At 40.0% G+C, this 21,614-nt stretch overlaps 8 protein-coding genes and 2 non-coding genes across 10 annotated transcripts; 3 read left to right on the forward strand and 7 right to left on the reverse strand. All coding sequences in view use genetic code 12, as the record gives it.

Moving 5' to 3' along the window:
• Window positions 1-352: 352 nt before the first annotated feature.
• On the reverse strand, window positions 353-3,495 carry BGL22 (Bgl22p). Its single transcript, XM_064921073.1, has one exon. The coding sequence runs from the start codon at window positions 3,193-3,195 to the stop codon at window positions 751-753; it is 2,445 nt and encodes an 814-aa protein (XP_064772004.1). The 5' UTR covers window positions 3,196-3,495; the 3' UTR covers window positions 353-750.
• Window positions 3,496-3,683: 188 nt separating this feature from the next.
• RJT20DRAFT_111831 (uncharacterized protein) lies at window positions 3,684-5,931 on the reverse strand (the record flags this gene model as incomplete). Its single annotated transcript, XM_064915775.1, has 2 exons — window positions 3,684-4,263; window positions 4,333-5,931. The coding sequence occupies 2 exons, from the start codon at window positions 5,929-5,931 to the stop codon at window positions 3,796-3,798; spliced, it is 2,067 nt and encodes a 688-aa protein (XP_064772005.1). The 3' UTR covers window positions 3,684-3,795.
• A 1,263-nt stretch (window positions 5,932-7,194) lies between these two features.
• Window positions 7,195-8,712, reverse strand: RJT20DRAFT_64275 (uncharacterized protein). Its single transcript, XM_064921072.1, has one exon. The coding sequence runs from the start codon at window positions 8,322-8,324 to the stop codon at window positions 7,410-7,412; it is 915 nt and encodes a 304-aa protein (XP_064772006.1). The 5' UTR covers window positions 8,325-8,712; the 3' UTR covers window positions 7,195-7,409.
• Window positions 8,713-9,296: 584 nt separating this feature from the next.
• Window positions 9,297-9,367, reverse strand: RJT20DRAFT_t168. Its single transcript has one exon. It is a non-coding gene; the product is annotated as a tRNA-Gly (tRNA).
• Window positions 9,368-9,376: 9 nt separating this feature from the next.
• On the reverse strand, window positions 9,377-9,448 carry RJT20DRAFT_t167. The gene has a single exon. It is a non-coding gene; the product is annotated as a tRNA-Asp (tRNA).
• Window positions 9,449-10,752: 1,304 nt separating this feature from the next.
• On the reverse strand, window positions 10,753-11,226 carry RJT20DRAFT_137395 (SRP1/TIP1 family protein; the record flags this gene model as incomplete). The annotated part of the gene is made up of 1 exon (XM_064918563.1): window positions 10,753-11,226. One exon carries the CDS (start codon window positions 11,224-11,226, stop codon window positions 10,753-10,755), a length of 474 nt encoding a protein of 157 aa, XP_064772007.1.
• Window positions 11,227-12,138: 912 nt separating this feature from the next.
• Window positions 12,139-12,998, reverse strand: RJT20DRAFT_64302 (uncharacterized protein). Its single transcript, XM_064921074.1, has one exon. It carries the CDS (start codon window positions 12,789-12,791, stop codon window positions 12,243-12,245), a length of 549 nt encoding a protein of 182 aa, XP_064772008.1. The 5' UTR covers window positions 12,792-12,998; the 3' UTR covers window positions 12,139-12,242.
• Window positions 12,999-13,856: 858 nt separating this feature from the next.
• On the forward strand, window positions 13,857-17,578 carry AXL1 (Axl1p). Its single transcript, XM_064915950.1, has one exon. The coding sequence runs from the start codon at window positions 13,955-13,957 to the stop codon at window positions 17,549-17,551; it is 3,597 nt and encodes a 1,198-aa protein (XP_064772009.1). The 5' UTR covers window positions 13,857-13,954; the 3' UTR covers window positions 17,552-17,578.
• A 162-nt stretch (window positions 17,579-17,740) lies between these two features.
• Window positions 17,741-18,888, forward strand: RJT20DRAFT_131378 (uncharacterized protein). The gene has a single exon (XM_064917991.1). It carries the CDS (start codon window positions 17,763-17,765, stop codon window positions 18,789-18,791), a length of 1,029 nt encoding a protein of 342 aa, XP_064772010.1. The 5' UTR covers window positions 17,741-17,762; the 3' UTR covers window positions 18,792-18,888.
• Window positions 18,875-20,877, forward strand: RJT20DRAFT_131379 (U4/U6-U5 snRNP complex subunit). Its single transcript, XM_064917992.1, has one exon. The coding sequence runs from the start codon at window positions 18,934-18,936 to the stop codon at window positions 20,467-20,469; it is 1,536 nt and encodes a 511-aa protein (XP_064772011.1). The 5' UTR covers window positions 18,875-18,933; the 3' UTR covers window positions 20,470-20,877.
• The last annotated feature ends 737 nt before the right edge of the window (window positions 20,878-21,614 follow it).

Raw genomic sequence — 21,614 nt, forward strand, 5'->3', positions numbered from 1 at the left:
GTAAAAGTTTATATTTGTTATTACGGCATTCTTAACATTACGTAACGAGTGTGTAACGGGTGTCTAGCCTCGCTACAATTTTATTTTTATTTATTATTCGCTACGGGACGGATATGCGCATACATTATTTTATCTGTTATCTCATCCAAGAAACGTGTGAAAAGAGCGATTCCATATCTACCCTTCTCTTCTCTCATTTAAGAGCCTTGGCATTTTGCTCACTGGACATAAGACTAAGCCTGGTGTTCCTCTAGTTGTATCGCGGCAATTGACCCAGTCTTGTGAGAAGCCACAGATATAGACTTGACTTGGCTTTTAATGGAACTTTCAGGTATAATTACATTGCATTAAGGTTTTTACTTTTCGACATGCAGGCAAATCGTTTTTATGAAAGGTACCTTAACTTTATTCTAGAAGGGATATAACGTCCTGTGAAAGCCTCTGCTTACTTGATTTGGAAGATATCGCTCGGAATCGAAGTTATCCGACTGCCCCTCCACACGTGAATACTGTAGCCTAGAACTCAATTGTTTTTTATACTTTTTCTTCCTTGATTACAGATAGTCTTGGGTGAATAACAATAAGTATAATGATACAATAGATAAGCTATACAATGGACAATATCCCTATCTTTACATAAGACCCACATGGATTGCTGGTATTGCTCAAAGCAAATATTACCTCCAAAAAGGGATGAGTGCCAATTACATCAGCAGGGACCACAAGGACAATCTTGCAAAGAATCAAAATTTAACATCCGATATCAATTTCACCGCATAATTCAACCTTTCTACTGGAAGAAGATACATATACCTTGTAGGTACCTGTTTGAATTATCCATTGTTGGGATTCGGAATCCCAAACGCTCAAATCACGATGCAAGATATTGAAAAAAACCCTTGTAGACTCGCCAGGTTCTAGGAACACCTTTTCAAAGCCTCTTAGGACCTTAGGAGGTGAAGCTAGAATAGTACTAGGCAACTCTATGTACAACTGAGCCACATATCCGCCTCTGTATTTTCCTTCATTTTTCACCTCGGCGCTGACCTCATACAAAGTTTCCCAGAGTGCTGGGTTTCCTCCAAGGCCCCCACCTGAAAGAGGAGGCACTGAAGGTTGCTCAGGTCTATAATCAACGGGATAATTGAAAGTATCACTGTCATCTATAGAACGAACATTTTCATTGTAGAGATAAGGATAAATGTAACCTGGCACAGGATCGAATTCGTCATGAGGGAATAATGCATCCTCGGGATCACAAACATCGTCTTGGCATGTACGGTAAAGCGGCAAGTACTCTTCTGGATATGGAAGATATTCAGATGGTGGACTTATCTCGTTTATTTTCAAATCACAGACTTTAAAGGAAGTATAAGAGAGTCCAAACCCAAATTCAAATCTTGGTTTGATATTATGCTTGTCGAAGAATCGATAATCCAAATAGATATCGCGATCAAAATTATCCTGCGGTGACCTTGTATCACCTAATTCGTCAATGATAGGAACGTAGTGCTGCTTCTTTCTTGCTATTGTAAATGGCAACTTTCCAGATGGGTTAACTTCACCAAATAAGATTTCTGCAATGGCCTCCCCGACAAACTGTCCAAGGGGAGGAGAGAACAATACAGCCACAACATTTTCATTTTCAATCCACTTTTCCATGTTTACTGGACCAACAGAGTTGACAATGACTACAGTTTTATGGCATTTTTCAGCCACAGCCTCTATCAACTCATCTCCGTTGTTCCACAAGGAAAGATTCAGTCTGTCTCCAAAATTATTATCCACTTCTATGTAGCCTTCTCCAGAACTTGCACCCACAATTACAAGTGCAAGATCTGCGTAGTCTGCCAATTCTTCAACATGATCGAGTTCCCAGACGTCGCTGGAAAAATTAATGGCCATTCCTTCCTCTCTTGCTCTCTTCGCAATTGCTTCGTAAGGTGTAATCACAAAGGGATTATTCACAGCTGAAGATCCCCAACCTGATGTGAGGACTCCTTCAACACATCTCTGATCTTTGCAGTTAAAACCCTTTGGATCAGCTCCTGCTCCAATTCCGGCGAGAAGAACACGCCTTACTCCATCGCTTTTAGCTATTGGTAAATTATGGCCATTGTTCTTTAATAGTACCACTGCTTCTCTTGCCACACTAAGAGCTGTTTTGTCACTAAAATTTGAGCGGGCTTCTTGGTGCCAGTTTTGTTGGACTATTGGTCCATAATGTTGATACATAAATTCTTGACCATAGGAATGAAATGTCCAAGAGCTGAAATTTGGAACGTCATCCTCGGTTGGTAAACTTATAGTATCAACCGCGAAGAAGGGCGCTAGGATTCTCGTTGCCATATCATTAAGACGATCCTGAGAAAGCGTCCCATTGTATACCGCCTTCGTCAAAAGAGGTCCCCAATAGGACTTTCCCGTTAACCAGTCATCGAATACTTCTCCAGGCATCGTCATGTCAAGGCCTGCTAGCGAAGAATAAACGCCACTATGTTGTGCACCCCAGTCAGAAACTACAAATCCTTGAAATCCCAATTCTTCCTTCAAAAGGAAGTTTAACAAGTAGGAGTTTTCGCAAGCATACGTGCCATTTACTTGATTGTATGAGCACATAACACTGCCAGCACCTGCCCTAATTGCATTCGCAAAGGGCCAAAGATAGATCTCATGCATTGCTCGATCACCGATATTTGAACTAATGGAGTTTTCAAGGAACTCCCAGCCATTCTCATCCCATTCACCGACCTGACGGAAATGCTCTTGTTCATTTCCAACCAAATGCCTTACAGTTGCAACGACACCTTCATCTTGGATACCTTCAACTGTAGCAGCACCACAAACGCCCTGAAGATATGGATCTGCTCCAAAACTTTCCCAGTTTCGTCCACCTGCAGCTTTAAGTCCAATTGGACCTACCACAGGTCCTAGAGCTACATGTACTCCTTTCTTCTTATGCTCTCTTCCAATAGCCTTACCCCTCAAATAGGTCAAACCCTTATTGAAGGTAGCACCTGCTGCTAGCGCTGATGGAAAATGGGTAACAAAGTCTGTGAATCTGACGCCATTTGGTCCATGTTGTAAACACAAATTAGGAATTCCAAGTCGAGGTACAGAACCAGTATTACCAACACAAGGACCAGAACCCCAGCCTGTACCTGTCGTTAAGTTAACTTTCTCTGGTATTGACATCTTCTCGACAAGCTTCCGTGCCTTATCATAAGCCTTTTGCCAGACGTGATCTAGCCGCCCTCCTATCGCTGCATTTTTTTTTGTTAGTGTATCTGTTCATATGAAAGATAAAGCCGCTTAAACATAGATGAGACAAGGGGTAATACTAACGTGATGGGTAGTATGGAGGTGAATGGAAGTACTTCAAAGCATGTTCGTCCTCGACAAATTGGAATAAGGGTGACTCTTCATGATATCCTCTCTTTTTAAGTGTTGAATTATTGTCGTTCACTGTATTCGCTTCAAAAACATCTGGAACATCCAGGATTTCTTGACCTAGAACCTTTGTATATACACTGCCACCTAAGACGGTTAACAAGGTACATAATATGAACCTCATCTTGAATGGCTGATTTTCTTGTTAGTGTGGTGAAGATCACTAGTTGAAGAAAGTTGTTTTTGCCGCAAAAATCATTTTGCCGCTTACCTTGTTTTCACGATGTTGGCAAGGGCCTAGAAAAAAGAATTCCAATTTATTAGTACAACGTATTATACAATTAATATACAAAAATGCAAGGATGGAATGGGTGTTACGATTAGCAGCAAGTTCCAATATGGATACTAAGTACTCATTCTGGCGGTGACCTGGACTTGGGTAACGATATTAGGGGCAGCGTTCTGCACTGATTCGAGGTCAAGTTGTGCCAATGTAGTGGACTTCTTTAGAGTGGAAGGACTCGTTGGTATTGAGGAAGTAGAATTATTTAAGTGCACGGACATTAACGAGTGTTTGGCAGTATAGGTGGTAGACGTATCGAATTTGTTGGTCAAGTTGTTGTTGGCGCTAAGTGGTGAACCAGGTATTTTCAGTACAGAAGTGATACTTACCGCGTCAGATTGAACGATTGTAGGCGACGATGTTGTAACAGTATGAGAGAGTTCAAATTTCCTCTTAGGAGTAGTCTCTCCGTCAGTGGAAATCTTCATCGAATTAAAGGGCTCCATAAGAGTGTCAAGAGTTCCAGTTCTCGTATGCATCCGCTCAGAAGCAGCTGATGAGCTTTTTATTAATGAGCCAGTTGCTGTAGTCTCATCCACCTTCGAAACGGGACTGGATGTTACTGATTCATCCCTTGATATATCTTTATCGGACTCAACTTTCGGTGACATAGGAATTGCCAGCTGCTTCTTTAACGATTCTGAGAAGAAGCGTTCCAAATTCTTGAATGCATTCTCGGCATCCAAAAGCAATGCACTCTCAAAGTAACCGGGTCTAGAGTCATCGATTTTCATATTATTCTTGTATTTAACTCCGTTGAATAAGTTGAAAAGATCAATTCTGTAGTTTTTGGGGAGCTTGTTACTTGAAAGATAGACATTGCTGAGCGTATTAGGGTTCTTGATAAACTGAAGCACGATAGGCTTCAAATCTTTGACATCAGACAATTCATTTCGTCTCAAGTCTATTTTTTCCAAAGTATGCAAGAATTCCAAGCCTGACAAATCTACCAATTTGTTATTATTAAAGTTCAAAGTTGACAATTGCAGGAGATTTTTTGGAAGCTTCTTTAATGAAGTGATGTAATTGTCTGCCAAATTAAGGTACTTAATATTGACCAACATATCCAATCCTTCAGGTAAATCATCTAATAAATTATTGGACAAATTCAATTTCACTAGATTGCCTAATGACTTAAATATATATGAGGGTATGGTCGATATCGATGTTTCCGATACAGTCAATTGTTTGAGAAACGACCATTTACTATCTGGAAGGCGCTGGTAGTCCTTATTAGTGGCTCCAGATGAAATTGAATCTGCGAGAAATATGTCCTTTGGCAAAGAACCTGCTCCAGAGGTGGTACTTGCTCTCTCGCGTTGTTGAGGGTATCTAAATACGTTGTTGTTGAACTGTGGATACTCGTTTATCTCAGAAAGATTACTAAAACTATCGTCTCCTGTCATAGGTGTTGCAGAGCTGGAAGTGAAGAGTTCGTTGTACTTTCTGGTTTGCTTATGTGAATTGAAACTTGATCTTCCAGATTCATCATCGATAACAAGATTGTACAATACTTCGGCTATGCTAGTTATCTTTGAATTTCGTATGATTAATATCCTGAGTTGCTCACTCAAAATATGCCAACCAAAGATCTCGTTAGGGTCGTAGTCCACTATCTCTAATACTTGTAGGTTCTTGAACATCTTCACAGGCACGGATGTGTCACAAGGATACTCCTCGTATGAACTGATGCTGCTTACCTTGGTTTTGGGTGTAATTATAAGGCAAGGGATCTTTGTGAAAGAAGAGTATAAGTATTTGATATCCTTATTTATAACCTTGGGATCCTTACTGAAGGCAAAAGAACGCCAATAGACGGATGCACTTGAAACTATGGATTTCATAGAATTGATGGATGATATGGATCTTGTGTCACTGTCGAAATGCTTTGATGATCTTGCGTTATTTGCCATGAATGAAATGAATGTTGGCTCGTGGTTAGGGCTATCCAATTTGATATTAAGGGGCCCCACATCCACACCCAATGGAGAAGATTCTATTCTTTCTGTAATGTAGTATAGATGGTGAATGGTGAAACTCATTCTTAAAGGCTTCACTTTTGTATGTGTATTACGGTTCTTTGAGAAGCACAAGAGTCCATTAGCCAACGCCTCTTCATTGCGTCGGATATATGTGGATAACCGTTGCACGTAGACATCTCCTTCGATGGAGTTGTCGTTGTAGCTGAAAGTTCCCATGAGTATTTTCTTGTCGATACTATGAAGGGAATGGTGAAATCAAATAAAGTATCAACGAGACTGAACCACACGGAATTATAGGAAGCTTAATTCTGAGTCAAATGGTACTTTCCTTGGATAACAACTCGCTACGAATGCTCAGAATTGCTTAAATGACGATTTGGGACGAGATTTGCTCGATTTCTATGGTTTTTATGGCACTTTATACCTAACAATCGCTATGTTTACCGATGACTGTTTTGCCCCTTCTGCGGTGTAATGAGACTGAGACAGGGTAACCACTACGGGGCTCGTCCTTCTAGCTTCCAAAAACGATCCTGGCGTCTGCCTTTATAGCACGGCACGGATCTCACAAGCTCAGGCGCAACTCCAAATTGCTGTCGGACTCAACTATTGCCGACGTTTACCTTATGAACAAGAAAGAAGACACACTTCCACAGTTTTCTTGAGAAACAAATCCGATCTTCTGCCGCTGCTGCTTTTCATTTTCCCTCACTAAAATCTCAAAGTCTCACTGGGCTTTTTTTCTGTTGATCGAAAAAAGTCTGTTTTTGATTGTTTTGATTTCGAAGCATTTGTTATGGTGACGTCATGCAGGAGCGAGTGATAGTGATAAGGAGGACTGTTTCAGAAAAGGTTATGGCGGGAGGGACGAAAGACAAGAGGGAGAAAGAAAATTAGAGACAGAAAAGTGAGACTGTGAGAGATAATTAGAGACAGAAAATAGAGAGATTGAGAGAGAGAGAAGTCAAAATAAAATGTGTGTGAGAATTAGTATGACTATGGTATGACCATGGTATGATATGACTATGATATGATATGGTATCAATATGGTATGGGATAAAAATTGATGATCGGTGCAAATGGGCTGTGTACGTATGAAGAAAAAAATGAATTGTTTTCTGGCTTGGATTGGATGGTAAATATCTTCTGATTCTAGGACCCTGTTCGTAGTTTGTGGAGTTATGCCTCTCTCGTTCACTCCGTCGTTCCTATCTCCCCTCCCATCCCATACTCACAGTGGCTTTCTAAATTAAGATCGCAGAAATGTACTGTGATGGGTTTCCCAAAAGAGAAGCAAAAAACAAAATAGAGACAGTACCATTAGGTCCGTGCGGCTCACTCCAGATATCGCTGGAACAACTCTATTGCACCCAAAAACAGTACAAAGAGAGTACGGTTGGTAAAGAAATGCTAAAGAAATGCTACAATAAACGGTTCTGAGGATTATTCCAGAGTGTAGCTATTCCTGGTCCTCTTCTTTTGCAAAATTCTGTTTTGTATTACCATAGAATAATATAAAAATAAACAATAAATAATACCCTGCTTAAAGGCGTAATATGAAAATAAAGGGTCGAGTCTTAGTCATATCTCGCTCCCTTGAACATTGGGACCCTTTAAACTTCATAAACAACTCCGTTTTCGCTAACCAATGAAAATCAAACTGCAGTTATCAATGAAACTTATATTGCCCTACCTCATGGAGCGCTAACTTCAATAGCGTAGTCGCTTCTCGCTGAACTCGTTTGGTCAGTGAAATCATACATACTTGATTGAGATGGTTCCACTTGACTGGTTCTGTCTGCGGTCCTAATGCTCATGGCATATATACTGTTGGCAGCAGTCTGTTGGACCGACAAACGCTCCATTATAGATGCTGGAGGGATTCCCGTAGTACTACTCTGAGTTTCCATACTTCTCCTCCGAATTCTTCTTGTGGAGCTGGCCAACGTAACAATAGACTCACTATCTCTGTCTTGTCCACTTGCTTGTAATACAGATAAATGTGTAGAAGGATTTAAACTGTTACCGAAGTAGGCTGTCTGTACACTAGGTGTGATTGAAGTTTCCGCTGTCGAAGCATTGATGGAATTCTGGTCTTGGTGTGTGTCACTTAGTATGGATGGCGATTTGGTTGATTGAGCAGAGGTAATAGACTTCAATGGAATAGTGCTGATGTTATCATTACTTTCATGATCACTGCTACTGTGTGCACCGGTATTGTAGGACTGGCTGTCGCTATCATAGATGTAGGTGTCTTCGCCTTCATCATCAGCTTCTATAGATGGTATTTTTGATTTCTGATAGGATCTGCTAGGGCCCTCATTTGTAGGTGGAGTTAAGTGCCTGTTTGCACCATGGTTGGTTCTAGGTGTTTTCTGAGTCTGGTGGACAGCCGCTAAAGCTGGAGGAACACTTTGTCTTGTTTGTCCTTGCATTAACCTTCTTACCCATCCAAATCTTCCCTTGGCATGGCGAGGTGATATGGCATCTAGAATAGAGTTAGTAATCCATGTTAGAACAAATACTGAGCAGATGAATTTACATACGTGGACCTTGGTTTTGGTTATGATGATGACTTTGGTTTTGGTGGCTGTTGGTGTTATTTTCATTATTCTTGGTGGTGTAATTATGGTTATAGCTGGTGCTTCCGTTGTTGTTATTCAGACCAGCATTGGTCTGGGTGTTCTGATTGGTCTGACCGTTAAGTTGATTATTTGCCAGACCGTGATTACCGGTGGTATGGTTATTCTGTGACATTTATCGAACTTTTAGTTAAGGTGCTCTTCTCTCTTGATATTGCTAACTTGTTTTGTAATGTTTTCTGGTGTTTCTGATGATTTATTCTTGAACCTCTTGGACTGGTAATGGGATGGATTGTTAATGTTAATGTTATAGCTTGTGTTATAGGAATAACTATGCTCTGTAGCTATTATCTTATTTTCGTCAATATTTGTAAAATTCTGAAATAGCTGAAATTCCTCTTCGCTATCGTCTAAGTTCAGTTCCAGCTGTTCTTGTTGATTTATTTTCTAATCTCACTGAATCCCCTTCACTTATCTCTCTTGTTGCCGCTGGAGATGCTCTCTTTGGACCTCTCTTGTTACGCTTAATAAATAATGCCTCAATTTTTAAATTTGAACACGATTTTTTGGCTTTCGTATGCTACACCCAAATGTGTGGTCTAACTCACTTAATCTATCAGTAAGGTACAACACAGTCAAATGTCTTGGTCCTTCTGACTCCCAAAAAATTCCCTTTCACTTTTCAAAATTATCGGTCACTACCCAATACTACAACTATATATACGATTAGTATAGATATTTATATAAACTTCTTGCGTTACTTCACAACGCCTCTTACGTTTTCTCCCAATGCTGGCTGTCAATTTAAAACAATGCTTTTGGACTCCTCACTAAATTTACTGCGCAGGCATCGTTCCATTTTCGGGTCTTTTGAACTGAAAAAAGGCTGAGGAAGTCACCATGGAAATTCGGGGAATGGGACTCCACACAGCTTGGGAATGGTATGTGAGAACAGGTAGAAAGGGGGAAAGAATACGTGACGGGAACAAAAAAAAGAAATGCGCAAGCCCGGAATCGAACCGGGGGCCCAACGATGGCAACGTTGGATTTTACCACTAAACCACTTGCGCAATAGAGTTCTCCGCGACGGGGAATTGAACCCCGGTCTACCACGCGACAAGCGGTAATTCTAGCCACTAAACTATCACGGATGATTTCTTGAAGGAGTTTGTCAGAAAGGGGGCGCATCGTATAGATGCATTTTTGTCCTGCATTTAATATACATCCGTGCCGCTGTGTTACTATTAACTGGTGGCAGTAAACCCCAAGAATACCTACAGTAGAATAGAAGAATGCTTTTTACGGACGATTACTTGCTGAAATATTACTATTGTCGGTGATTTTAAAGCATTTTCGTCTTTTTGAATTTTTATAATTTTGTCAAATTTTTAAGACATAAGAGGTATGTACGCTTTTGTAGAATGACGCAAAAGAAACCAGAACCAAATAGTACTATGGAAATGCATTTTGAACTTGCCATTTTGAACTAAGGGAATACAAATGAAGGGTAAACTTCAATCGTTTAAGAGGCAAATAGTGCTTTTACTGAAATGCTCGGAAATCTTTCTCAACGCACGCCTGATTGGAGTAGATTTCAATCTGTGAAACCACTTCCACAATATGATATCTGAAAACCGGCCCGGTCATAGAAATAGAATCCGTAATAGATCCGAATTAAAGAACTCCTTCATTCAATTCTCATCGGAAGGTTCCAATAATGCCCAATTATTGGCCCAAATAATACCCAAAATTTGAAATTGTACTCAGGTAGCATTAATGCTTTTACTTTTCAATATTTTCTCCTCCAATTTCATCTTCTCTTGCAGCTTTTCTCTCTAGTGACGATTTTCTTCTCATGGCCTCAATTTCTTTCGTCAGTGAATTTGCCAAGTATTTTACCGCTTCACATATGTTCTCTGGACAATATACATCATATGAAATCTCTCTCATAACCAATGCAAATGACAACTGAAAAAATACTGTCCCTTACATTATTTTCTATGTGAGTCAAAATTAAGCTATTACTGTACTGCGCAATTTAGTGTTAAGAAGTTTAACAATTTCATTTCATAACTGTACAGATTATTCTTGGAGGATATGCATAGGAAGAGTTCGTGATTGGAGAATCATTATTTGTTCCGTGGATCTATTTCATGTCAAGTTAAACAATAGAATTCCGAAATAGCGCAATTTCTCGGAGCCGAACTCGAATCATGGCTGGAGCAAAGCGGTTGCAACAAAGAATTTAATAGTATACATCTCTTTATTAAGTAGAATGTCCACAAATAAAGAATAAAGAAAATAGAAAAGCAAATTTGCTAAATAGAATAAAAAACTTAGGAGAATTAAGTATAACATAGTAATGGAAACCTGGGACAAGCAGCCTATATTAAACTGATCTACCCTATAAATAATCAAAGCTATAAATGTTTTAATTCTTCGACCTTCAGGTACTCTAAAGTACTAAAGCTACAAATCCGAAGACCGATAAACCAACAGGGACTACAACCTGTGTAGCAAGACCTGTGTGAGTTGTAGATGTTTTAGTTGCGCTCGTGAGGGACCCTGGGGGATGAGTTTCAGCGGTTTCATCAGCAGTCCCTTCAGTTCCAGTTCCTGCCAATCTGTTATACCATGGCAAATCTGTTGCAAATTGCTCTAATTGAGTGAAATCAATGCTTTCGTCCTTAAGAAGTGTGGTGTATGAATCGTCTGTGTATGTTTGGATAACACGAGCCAACGACGTAAACTGCTGTGGAACAGAAACTGTCGCAGTGCCAATAAATTGAACATACTGAGTAACATGGGATCTTACGTCATTAACCAATCTAGTGAGGAACTCTACTTCAGACGAGTCAACGGATTGAGCTACAACGCTAAGGACGAAGAATGTAAGAGAGAAAATACTGGTAAAATGTGTCAACTTCATAGTGTCAAATAGTGATAAGCGAGATTCAAGATGATCAATAGTGAAAATTCCCCCACAAATCGCTTCGATGGCCATCTATTTATAATGCATGTTCCTTCTCCGCCATGCCCCCTGTCATTCGACGTATCGGCCTACAAAGGGTGGTACTTAAGCTACAAACAATAAACACCACTAGAGTTAGCATTACTTTTGCCGGCCCCTCCCGTCGTTAACAATGGACCGGTAATGTGGCTGTGAAAAAAATCTTGTTGTTGTTGCTAGCCCTGACTTTACACTTGACTCAAGAATGTTTAAGAGCCAAGTGGAGACGCTTTAAAAGGGGGCTTCCCACTGTTGCTACCAAAAAATTCTCTTCATAGGACAATTCTATTCATCCCTTCGATCACAGCCCCAACCTTCCCCAAATTTACCCCGTTTATTCTATCCTGCATCATTCTTCCACCCATACCTTAACTGGTGAATTCAAAGGAGGTCGGGTTACATGGCAGATGAAAGGAGGTGACGACATGTAGCAACTCAAGAAGACAAGAGCGACAAGAGCTCCCTGAACATTTCTTAACAGTTAAGTAACTAATTGTGCATTAAAACACTTGATATATAATAATTTTATATAGTATGACACAGAGAACGTCTCGCACAGCTTTCCTAGAGCTGGCACCGTCTCTAACGTGGAATAAATGATGAATAACACTCTGAGATGGAGGAGGATAAAAATAAAATACAACAAGAACCAAAATATAAATGACAAAACCATAACCTTCGTAAAACAAAACATTAAGCAACTGGACAACTGCGAATATTAACAACATGCACACACAATGATAGACGACGAACAACCGTAGAACACACAAACAAAAATCTATTCTCAAAAACTCTAATCTTCTTAATCATTAAATTCTAGTAAAACACTTTGAAAAATACGACTGTCGTAGTACATTTTTTTGAAATTTCCTTATTCACCATCTATCGTTTCTTCACCGCAAAAAGCTGTAGATTCGCAGACGCACAGAGTTTGCTTACTTCGTTGCGGGTGATCCCACTCTCATCTTCGTTTGAGGGTTTATGATCTCCAATGGTTTCTTGATTCTTGGAGTGTGAACTCTTGGCGACGACGAAGCGTTGGAGCCTGTGTTTGAAGAAGTCGCGTTGGAGTTTTGGTGGAGCTCCTGGGATGGAGAAAAGACAGTGGCGGTGTATGGATTAAATTTCTTGATGGTTGGACTGGTGTTGAGTGAGTCCGGGATATCTGGGCAGAACTCAAGGTCATCCTCGATGTCAAATGACTTTGACAAGTAATATCTCAATCTTGGAGTATGAAATGAATAGTTAGATGCTGGCAATGAACCACCAAGAGAGCCTGAAGTTCCAGACGAACTGGTGGAAGTTGCTGATGATGACAAGCTATTAGCTAACGTGGAGTTGGCTGAGCCTGGAGGTGACATATACGCCAAGCTGCCCGATGTTGGGCTGGAACTACTGTTGTTTGCCACAGGGTTATTGAGCGACGAATGAGCGACATTGGGCGAATACTGCTGGTAGCTGTTATAGATGTACTGGTTGGACATTTCTGGCTAAGACGATTATATCGTAGCTATCAACATATACACGGGTTTTCTGGGGGGTACTAAGCGGATAAGCGGCTGGTTGCACCTTTGCGATGGATATGCTATCTAGCGACTGTTTAAGTGTAAACAAACAGTAGACGGCACGGAGAAACGCGGGTTTTATTTAGTGAGACACAACTGGGGTGGATACTGGTGGTTGATTTCTTGCTGATAATGCGGTATATCAACTTGACTTGTTCGATACTACTACGACTCGCTGGATAGATGGTGTCATTTCATTACTGGTCACTTTCCACAACCAGGAATTGGGTTCCAGTGGCAGCTGGCAGATTGGGGCACGGTGCACGACCCCGTGATCACACTATTGTGCATTGGGACACGACCATTTAGTGCGAGATAGGATGCTTATCACTGATTAGATTAGGAACGAGTGCGAGCCACGACCAGGGATCGGGACGGATGGAGAGAAGGAGAGTAGAGGGAGGGTAGGAGTATGGTAGGAGGATGGTGGGAGATGAGAATTTGGAATAGAGTAGTGGTTGCTCCGTAGAGTCCGGTGGCAAGAAGAAAACCGAGAAAATTGACTAATTTGTGGCTTTTGCCTAGGGAGAGGGATAGTTTCCACTTCCCCTATTAAGTGACGACCTGGGGTCAGGCTGTGGTGGAATAGCCTGTTCTCTGGTGATCTACTGGACCAATTCATTCCAAGCAGGTCTGCTGCATCCCAATTACGTAATTGTTGTTGGGTAATCACCTGACCCCTTAGCCAGCAACAGGGAAAAAATGCGCTAGAAGTAATAAAAATAAAAAAGAAACCAAACCTGAAATTCCGTTCGTGCAGTAAAAAAGGGGCTGGCGGCGCTACCATATAAAAAGAAATCAAAATGGATATTTTGGCTACATGCTCTTATTTTTTTTTTTGTAATGGCTCGATTAGGAAAGTGGCTACAAAGTTTTGAAACCAAGGGATATACTTTTTGCAATAACTTGAGTGTTAACAGAAATGCTTGAAGTTTGCAATTTATATAGCTGTCCATATATATATTGTTGAATACATGGTAGATAAGTTAAGTTGAAGAAAATGTCGACTGTTTTCTCCCGCTGTTTGTACACCGTTGACCTGTGTGCACCTTGCTTTTGAAAAGAATGTGAATTTTGCACCCATGTCGACGTATCTCTCAGCTCGCACAATTCCCGTAGATTTTCAAAATAGCCTATACAACTCCGACAGATCTTACAGACTCATAGAACTATCCAACGGACTCTTCACACTATTGGTATCCCAACCTTCCAAATTAGTGGGTTCCTGTGGAGTTTGCGTCGCAAGTGGATCCCATGATGACCCATGCGAAATACCTGGCTTGGCACACCTATGTGAGCATATGTTGTTTCTAGGGACATCAGACTTTCCCAAACCAAATGAGTTTCTCGAAACCATCGACACAAATGGAGGAAAATCCAATGCTTTCACTACTGGAGAGCAGACTTGCTACTACTTTGAGTTACCCATTACTGAAGGTGAGAAAAATGAAATGCCATTGTTCAATTATGCCACTAATTGTTTCAGTAGCTTTTTCAAGAATCCCATTTTTAACGAGTGCTACATAAAAAAAGAAATTCAAGCAGTGGATGATGAACACAAGGCAAACATTTCCAATTTGAATAAGATTTTCTTCCATGGACTCAAGATATTGGCTAATGAACGACATCCTTTTCACAAGTTCGGCACTGGAAATTTGAATACATTGGGAAATATACCGCGAAGAAAGAGCATTAACATGAGAAAATGTTTAACAAATCACTTCGCTGAAAACTATTGCAGTGAAAATATGACTCTTGTAATAAAGGGACCTCATTCCTTGGGCCAACTTCAAAAAATAGCAGTTAGCACTTTTAGTGATGTCGAACAACGTACAAGGAAGCCTCCAAAACGACTTTCGAATGGAAGCTCAAAATCTTCAGATTTCCCTTGCCAGTATTCAGGTTTCAATATTTTAAATAATGCAAAAGAGGGTAGGTTCTCGGAGAAAGTCTTCTCAAATGAGACTAAGGGAAGGCTACTCTATATTAAGAGTTCCCAACATAGTAATATCAGACTAATTTTTCCAATACCTTCGTCCTCCAATTCGCCTTATATTTCTACTATTCAGAACATCTGGTGTAGCTACCTTGGGGACGAATCCCATGGATCCCTATATGAGCACTTAGCTGACAGTGACAACTTTATTCGATCTATCTACGTATTTACGCAGGAGTTGTGTATCAATGATTCGGTACTATGTATCGATATGGAGCTAACGGTGATAGGTGTTAGGAATATACACTTGCTTGTAGAGAGAGTTCTCTCAAAAATGGAAGAGCTCATTGCTTTGTCTCAAGCAAATTTGATTTCATACTTGGCCGAACAGATAATAATTAGTAAACTAAGCTATTTTCATCAAGATAAATATAGTTCGTGTTCCGATGAAGTCTGTCAACTTTCACAGCAAATGCAATCAGATTTAAAATATATAGGTCTTACACATCTTCTTCGAGGGAATGGAGATGTTAATGAAGAAGATCTTCAATCATTATCAAGCTCTTTCATTATTGAGACCCAGAATGTTTTTAACACAGCCAACCTCAACATCATTTTTGTGGGAAGAGATCTTCAAAAGCTTCCATTCTTGCACTCAATACCTGATATAGAAAGGAAAGATCCCTTTTACAACTTTGAGTTCAGTGTGTACTTGATAATACTTGAAAAACTTCAACCGTCTAGGCATATACAATATGGAAGCTACGAATTTAAAAATACTTTTCTCGACGTTACACTAGAAGCCATGAATCACAAACTACTGCTAGTGAGAACAAACGCAGTGGATAACAGCTTTCAAACTGAAAGCATTTCTTCTCATTGTTCTCCAAAACTATTTCAATTTTCGACAAATCATGAGATATGGTTCAAGAAGGAATTGGACTTAAGTTACAAAGAGAAGTTGATAACTACTTTTCAAGTTCAAAGTGTCAACAAAGAAACCAGTCCCTTGAAATCAATTGCAATGGAAGTATTGTGTGAACTTTTAGGAAAGGAATTAAGAAAGAATTTATACCGGGCCGAGCAGATAGGGTACTCCTGGTCTATGTTTCCTAATGCTACAGGTTCATCGTCTATAGCCTTCAATTTAGCTGGACCCTCTGAATGCTATGGAAGAGTGTTAAATTTAGTTGTACAGCAATTAACACGGTTTCTCTCCGAAGCAATTGAGTCAGTAAGTTACAAGGATTTACTGAAGGCACGCATAAAGATAAGAAAGGACCTAGAGGAGCTAACCGTCAGCAGCTTGGTAAAGCAACTGATAGCTGCATCTATCGTCTTTCTAGAAGAAGATATCTGGTCCCTTGAAGAGAGAACAGAGGCATTAGAGATCCTAACTCTAGAAGACTTACGTCTGAGTGCCAAAGCATTACTCAATGATCCCACATACACCAGAATTGTTGTGAGTGGAGATATTAGTAGAGCAAACGTTCATAGCCTTTGCTTAACAATTGACCAGTTCAGCAGACATGAAACCAAGCTAGCGGATAACCACAATCCTGATGAACCATCCAGTAAGATATTGCTCAAGGGCAGAAACCATATCCACGAGATAAGCAATTGCAACAACGAGGACCCTTTAAATGCAACATATCATTACATTCAGATAGGTCTCAGAGAAAGCCCGCTTGTTAGAGCGCTAGGCAAGCTAACTGCGTACTTACTATCCCTGAATTGCGCATTTGAATTAAGAACACTCAAGCAGCTAGGATATACGGTCCTTGCTGGACTCAGGATTTCTAGAAGTACATTAGGAGTTCAATTTTGTGTCCTCAGTGGATCACACGAACCTCAGGATGTATTAAATGAAATAAGCTCCTTCTTGAGAGAATGGGAGCAACGAATTGAAGAGTATCTGGAGGATGAATTTCAAAAGAAAGTAATTGAACCATTTGCTTTGAGTGGAGCGTCTGAGGTAGATGATCTTCCTTCGAATTTAGTGTATTTAATGGAACCTTCACAAAGCAGCAGCAATTATTGCTCCCAATCAGATATCAAGGATTCGCATAGAAATATATGGGAGAAGGTTTTAACCAGTGGATATAGGTTTTCAGGTAGAAGCGGTAACGAAGCAGTAGATATAGGATTTGTTACTTCTTTGAAAAAGGATGAGTACCTTCGCTTCTATAGGAAGTATATTTCTCCCCTGAGTAATAAAAGGGCAACAATCAGTGTCTTGATACACACACAGCTTTCATCCGAGGAAATACACAGGAACAATCTTAAGGTTGAAATTTGCTACTTTTTGAGAAGTATTGACTTAAATATTGAAGAAGAAGAATTGAACGGTCTCCTTCAAAGGTGCAAGTATGACAGCGATGCTGTGGTTCACCAATTGTACAAGCATTTTCGGAAGAATCACATGGGTTTTCAATTTTTGAAGTCTTCGTTCCCAATGATGGCACTTTCAATAATAGCTCCAATTCTTAAGAAGACCAAACCAGAAAAGCGAAGAAGCACTCCATCAAATTCGATTTCGATGCCCCAGAAGCACATTTTGCAATCTTTGTCGTTAACAGAAGTCGCATCAAAACCACCACAAACCAAGTCAATTTACGACAAGCTCAGGGAATTCAAACTCAACCAAGACTTCAACGAATATGACTCCGATGGCGACTTTTCTTCCATACTTGATTTCTATGAAAGTACAGATATGTCTACAGAAAACCTCTTTCCTCTATAATAGAATCCACCAATACATATCTCCTCCATCTTTTTGCAATGCCGTGCATAGTAGATTGCAACCTAAGCCTAATTAGGCTAATGGGCATTATCGTTCTTTTGTTCCCAAAGGGGAAATTACCGTCGCAGTTTTCTCCATGTTTAAAGAATAAATTTTTCAGCTTTTGGAGCCGTGCAAACATCGATAGTTCTTTTCTATAGCTAGATATAAAATGACTCAGAAGGAAACTCAGAATCCTGTTGTAGTGTCGTTGAGCGACTTGGAGCTGGGAATAGACCATAAAACTTTGTCGGAGGCTTTTGGTCCCGATTCGCTTGGGATAATTGTAATCAAAGACTTGCCCCAAAAATTTCATGAATTGAGATTAAGGGTATTGAAGGCTATCTCCATTCTTGCCACATTGCCAGCAGAAGAACTCGAGAAACTCGAGTCCGAAGAGTCAATGTGGTTAACAGGATGGTCTTGTGGCAAGGAAATTCTAGCAAATTCTGGAACACCTGATTTTAACAAGGGGTCATATTACGTCAACTGTGCTTTCCACAAAGACGCTTCCTTAGAAGGACCGAGTGAAGAGTTGACCAAGGAATTCACAGAATATAAGGCCTATACAACTCCCAACCTCTGGCCCTCAAAGGATTTCGAAGGCTTAGAGAACTTCCAACAAGATACAAAAGAACTTGTTAATTTGATCATTGATGTTGCACAATCCGTGGCGTCCAATTGTGATAAATTCATTAGCAAAATCTACTCGAACTACGAAAAGAATTACTTAGAAAGAGTCGTGAAAGAGTCAACTTGTACAAAAGCTCGCTTATTACACTACTTCCCAGTCAAATCACAAACTTCAACAAGTGACGATGATTGGTGCGGAGAGCATTTAGACCATTCTTGCCTTACTGGCTTGACTTCTGCCTTGTTTCTTGATGAATCAGCCGGTCTCACTTCTGCGCTTGATAAGTCCCCAGATGCTTCTCTGGGTTTATATATCCGAGACAGACACAACGAGGTCGTCAAGGTCAACATTCCTCCTGAGTGCCTTGCCTTCCAGACTGGCTCGACATTACAAGAGGTTTCCAGGGGAAAATTTAAGGCTGTTCCACACTATGTTAAGGGAACTAGTATACCTAACATTGCCAGAAATACTTTAGCAGTATTCTGTCAACCAGACCTCAACGAACTCGTAAACGAAACCGAAAATTTTGCACAATATGCCGACAGAATCCTCAAAGCCAACCATTAGAGCAGATCTGTGTACTTATATAACAGCCTCCTCTAAATAAATTATTACATATTCATATATATATAAATACAAGTAGAACCAGCTCTGGTTATTCCATTACACTGTATACAGGAACACATATCTATGTGAAAAGTTACCAGAAATGATGAAATATTCAGGTTTAAAGTACCAGTTTATGCTTGAAAGAACAGAGATGGAAGTGGATAGCGTGCCAATTGTGAATGACACCAAAAAGGGAACTTCTTCAACTGGCGTAAGTTCAAAGAATGTGCCAACTTTAGATGTAGAAGTACGAGCCGAGCTTAGGAAGCTAGGACATCCCATCACCTATTTTGGAGAAGACAATGCTGACAGAAGAGAAAGACTCATCAAAATACTATCGGAGCAACACCACACGAACTTCGATTTCGACTATGTTATGGAGGAAGACAATGAACCCGCAAAAAATGGCGAATTCGGCTCAGAAAACGAAGATGATGAAGACGACGATGAAGACTTCTATACTCCTGGTTCACAAGAACTTTACGAAGCAAGAGTAAATATACTACATTTCTCCTTGAAAAGAGCCAGAAACAGAGTCAGGGAACAACAACAAATATCTAAAAACCAAAATTTCATTAAAATACTCAAACATCGACGTCACATAAACTCTGTTCTATCACGTTATGAGCTTTATGGCTCTCAGATAATACAGGGCAACACAAGAGCCTTATCAGCAGTGCGGTTCTCCAAGAATGACTCACTTATAGCATGTGGATCATGGGATGGTGGGATATATATATTGAACAAGTCAGATTTAAAAACAATGTATACCCTGGCAAGTGGATATCATACCGAAAAAGCAAGTGCCATCGACTGGGATATATATACCGAAAGTAATCACCTTGTATCTGGAGGGAATGAAGGTAACGTTCAAGTGTGGAAGGTGCCTGAGGAGAAAGTTGGCACCACTGCGAAGCTTAAACCTTCGGTGTCAATAAATGGAGCCCATGACGCTCGTGTCACTAGAACTCTATTCCATCCTACTGGAAGTTTCATTGCCTCAACTTCATTTGACCAGACATGGAAGTTGTGGGATATAAACAGACCAGAAGAAGCATTACTCCAACAAGAGGGACACTCCAAGGAGATATTCGCAGGATCATTTCACCAAGACGGAAGTCTTTTTGCTACTGGCGGACTAGATGCTATCGGACGAGTCTGGGATTTACGGTCAGGTAGATCGATTGCGACACTAGAAGGTCACATCAAGGGAATATATAGTATTGACTGGTCTCCAAATGGTTATCATTTGGCCACGGCTAGTGGAGATTGTTCCGTCAAAATTTGGGACGTCAGAAGGCTACAAAGAGGAAACGGCGAAGCTTTCTCAATTCCAGCACACACTAAAATAGTTAGTGAAGTAAGGTACTTTTCCAGAAGAGACAAGAATGATATATTATCCACAGAGGTAACAGGAGAGAACGGCGAGGATGCCTCAACTCTTGATTCCAATGGAACTTTTCTTGCAACTTCGTCTTACGACGGGTTAGTGAATATTTGGTCGGCGGACAATTTCGTTAAAGTGAAGTCCTTAAAAGGTCACAATGACAAGGTAATGAGCTGTGACATCAGCGGTGATGGTTCCACCATCGTATCGAGCGGATGGGATCGCTCAGTAAAACTTTGGAGCAAGTGAGTTTGTGACTTTGTCATCGATACTAAAGATAAATAGTACTTAATAGATGTATTGGTATGATTAAGAGGTTAATGTTAAGCATAGTAATGTTCTATGACACTCCCTCTCCAATTGTCATTGTAGATAGCTGAGTAAATCTCTCTTCTGATTGAATTACAAGCGCCCCATTGTACAAATGGTGATAATAGCACACTCTTCGTTCATACAACATTACAAATCATTGAACAATTCTTTCGAAACCAAACTCAAATTGGAACCTCTTGCATCCTCGGAGCTCGTTCAACCAACAATTTCTTCCACCAGAAATTTCAAGAAGGTATTCTTTATACTAATAACAGTCTCTACGCAGTTTTTAAAATAATAATAGATAATGGTAAAAGAGGAATACCAATTGGTATAGATTCTTCTTATAATCTCTCACAATTTGCAGCCATTCTCACCTAACCCTATGAATATAATATATATAATGCTGCATTAATTTTCTTACTTTCAGTGAAAAATCCTCAGGTAAAAGAATTTACAACACTAAAACAAGATATATAATACATAATACAACATAGAACAATCAATACGGTCCCTAAGTGCCTCGGAATTCCTTCTCTTATTGAAGCAATACACCTCTCTCATACGGTAAATTTGAGCTTTTCTTATTTTTGCGATTAAATCGAATATAAATATTAGCCTACGCACGATAATGGATAAATTTGGCCTTCGCACGTACCAATTTTCACAGCGGCACTGGTGTTTGACATGAGTAGTGAATTAACCAAGAGTTTGATCACGTGATTAAAATCACGAAATATATCACGTTAGTTATTACGTGAATCTCACAAATTCGGAAATGCTACTACTAGTATATCGATGGGTGGTATTCTTGATGAAAGCACAAGAGTTTACGTGTCTTGTGAAGAAACAGCGGCTCTATCTAAAGGTAAGGAATAGATTATTGACGATCTCATGCGTTTTATCACTGGAAGAGTGTACACTGCCTAAAACTTTCCACAAATGTGGAAGCAATGTTTAGTGGGAAATTAGTCCATGTTGCGTGTTGAAACTGTTATTGTGGTGTTAAATACTTATCCATCTCTTGATTTGAGCGATGCCTGATGAATAAAATTGACTATGAAAATCTGTAAAACCATGTT

Source organism: Scheffersomyces xylosifermentans (genome assembly GCF_036884685.1).
Source record: "Scheffersomyces xylosifermentans strain CBS 12540 chromosome Unknown RJT20scaffold_8, whole genome shotgun sequence".
Lineage (NCBI taxonomy): Eukaryota > Fungi > Ascomycota > Pichiomycetes > Serinales > Debaryomycetaceae > Scheffersomyces > Scheffersomyces xylosifermentans.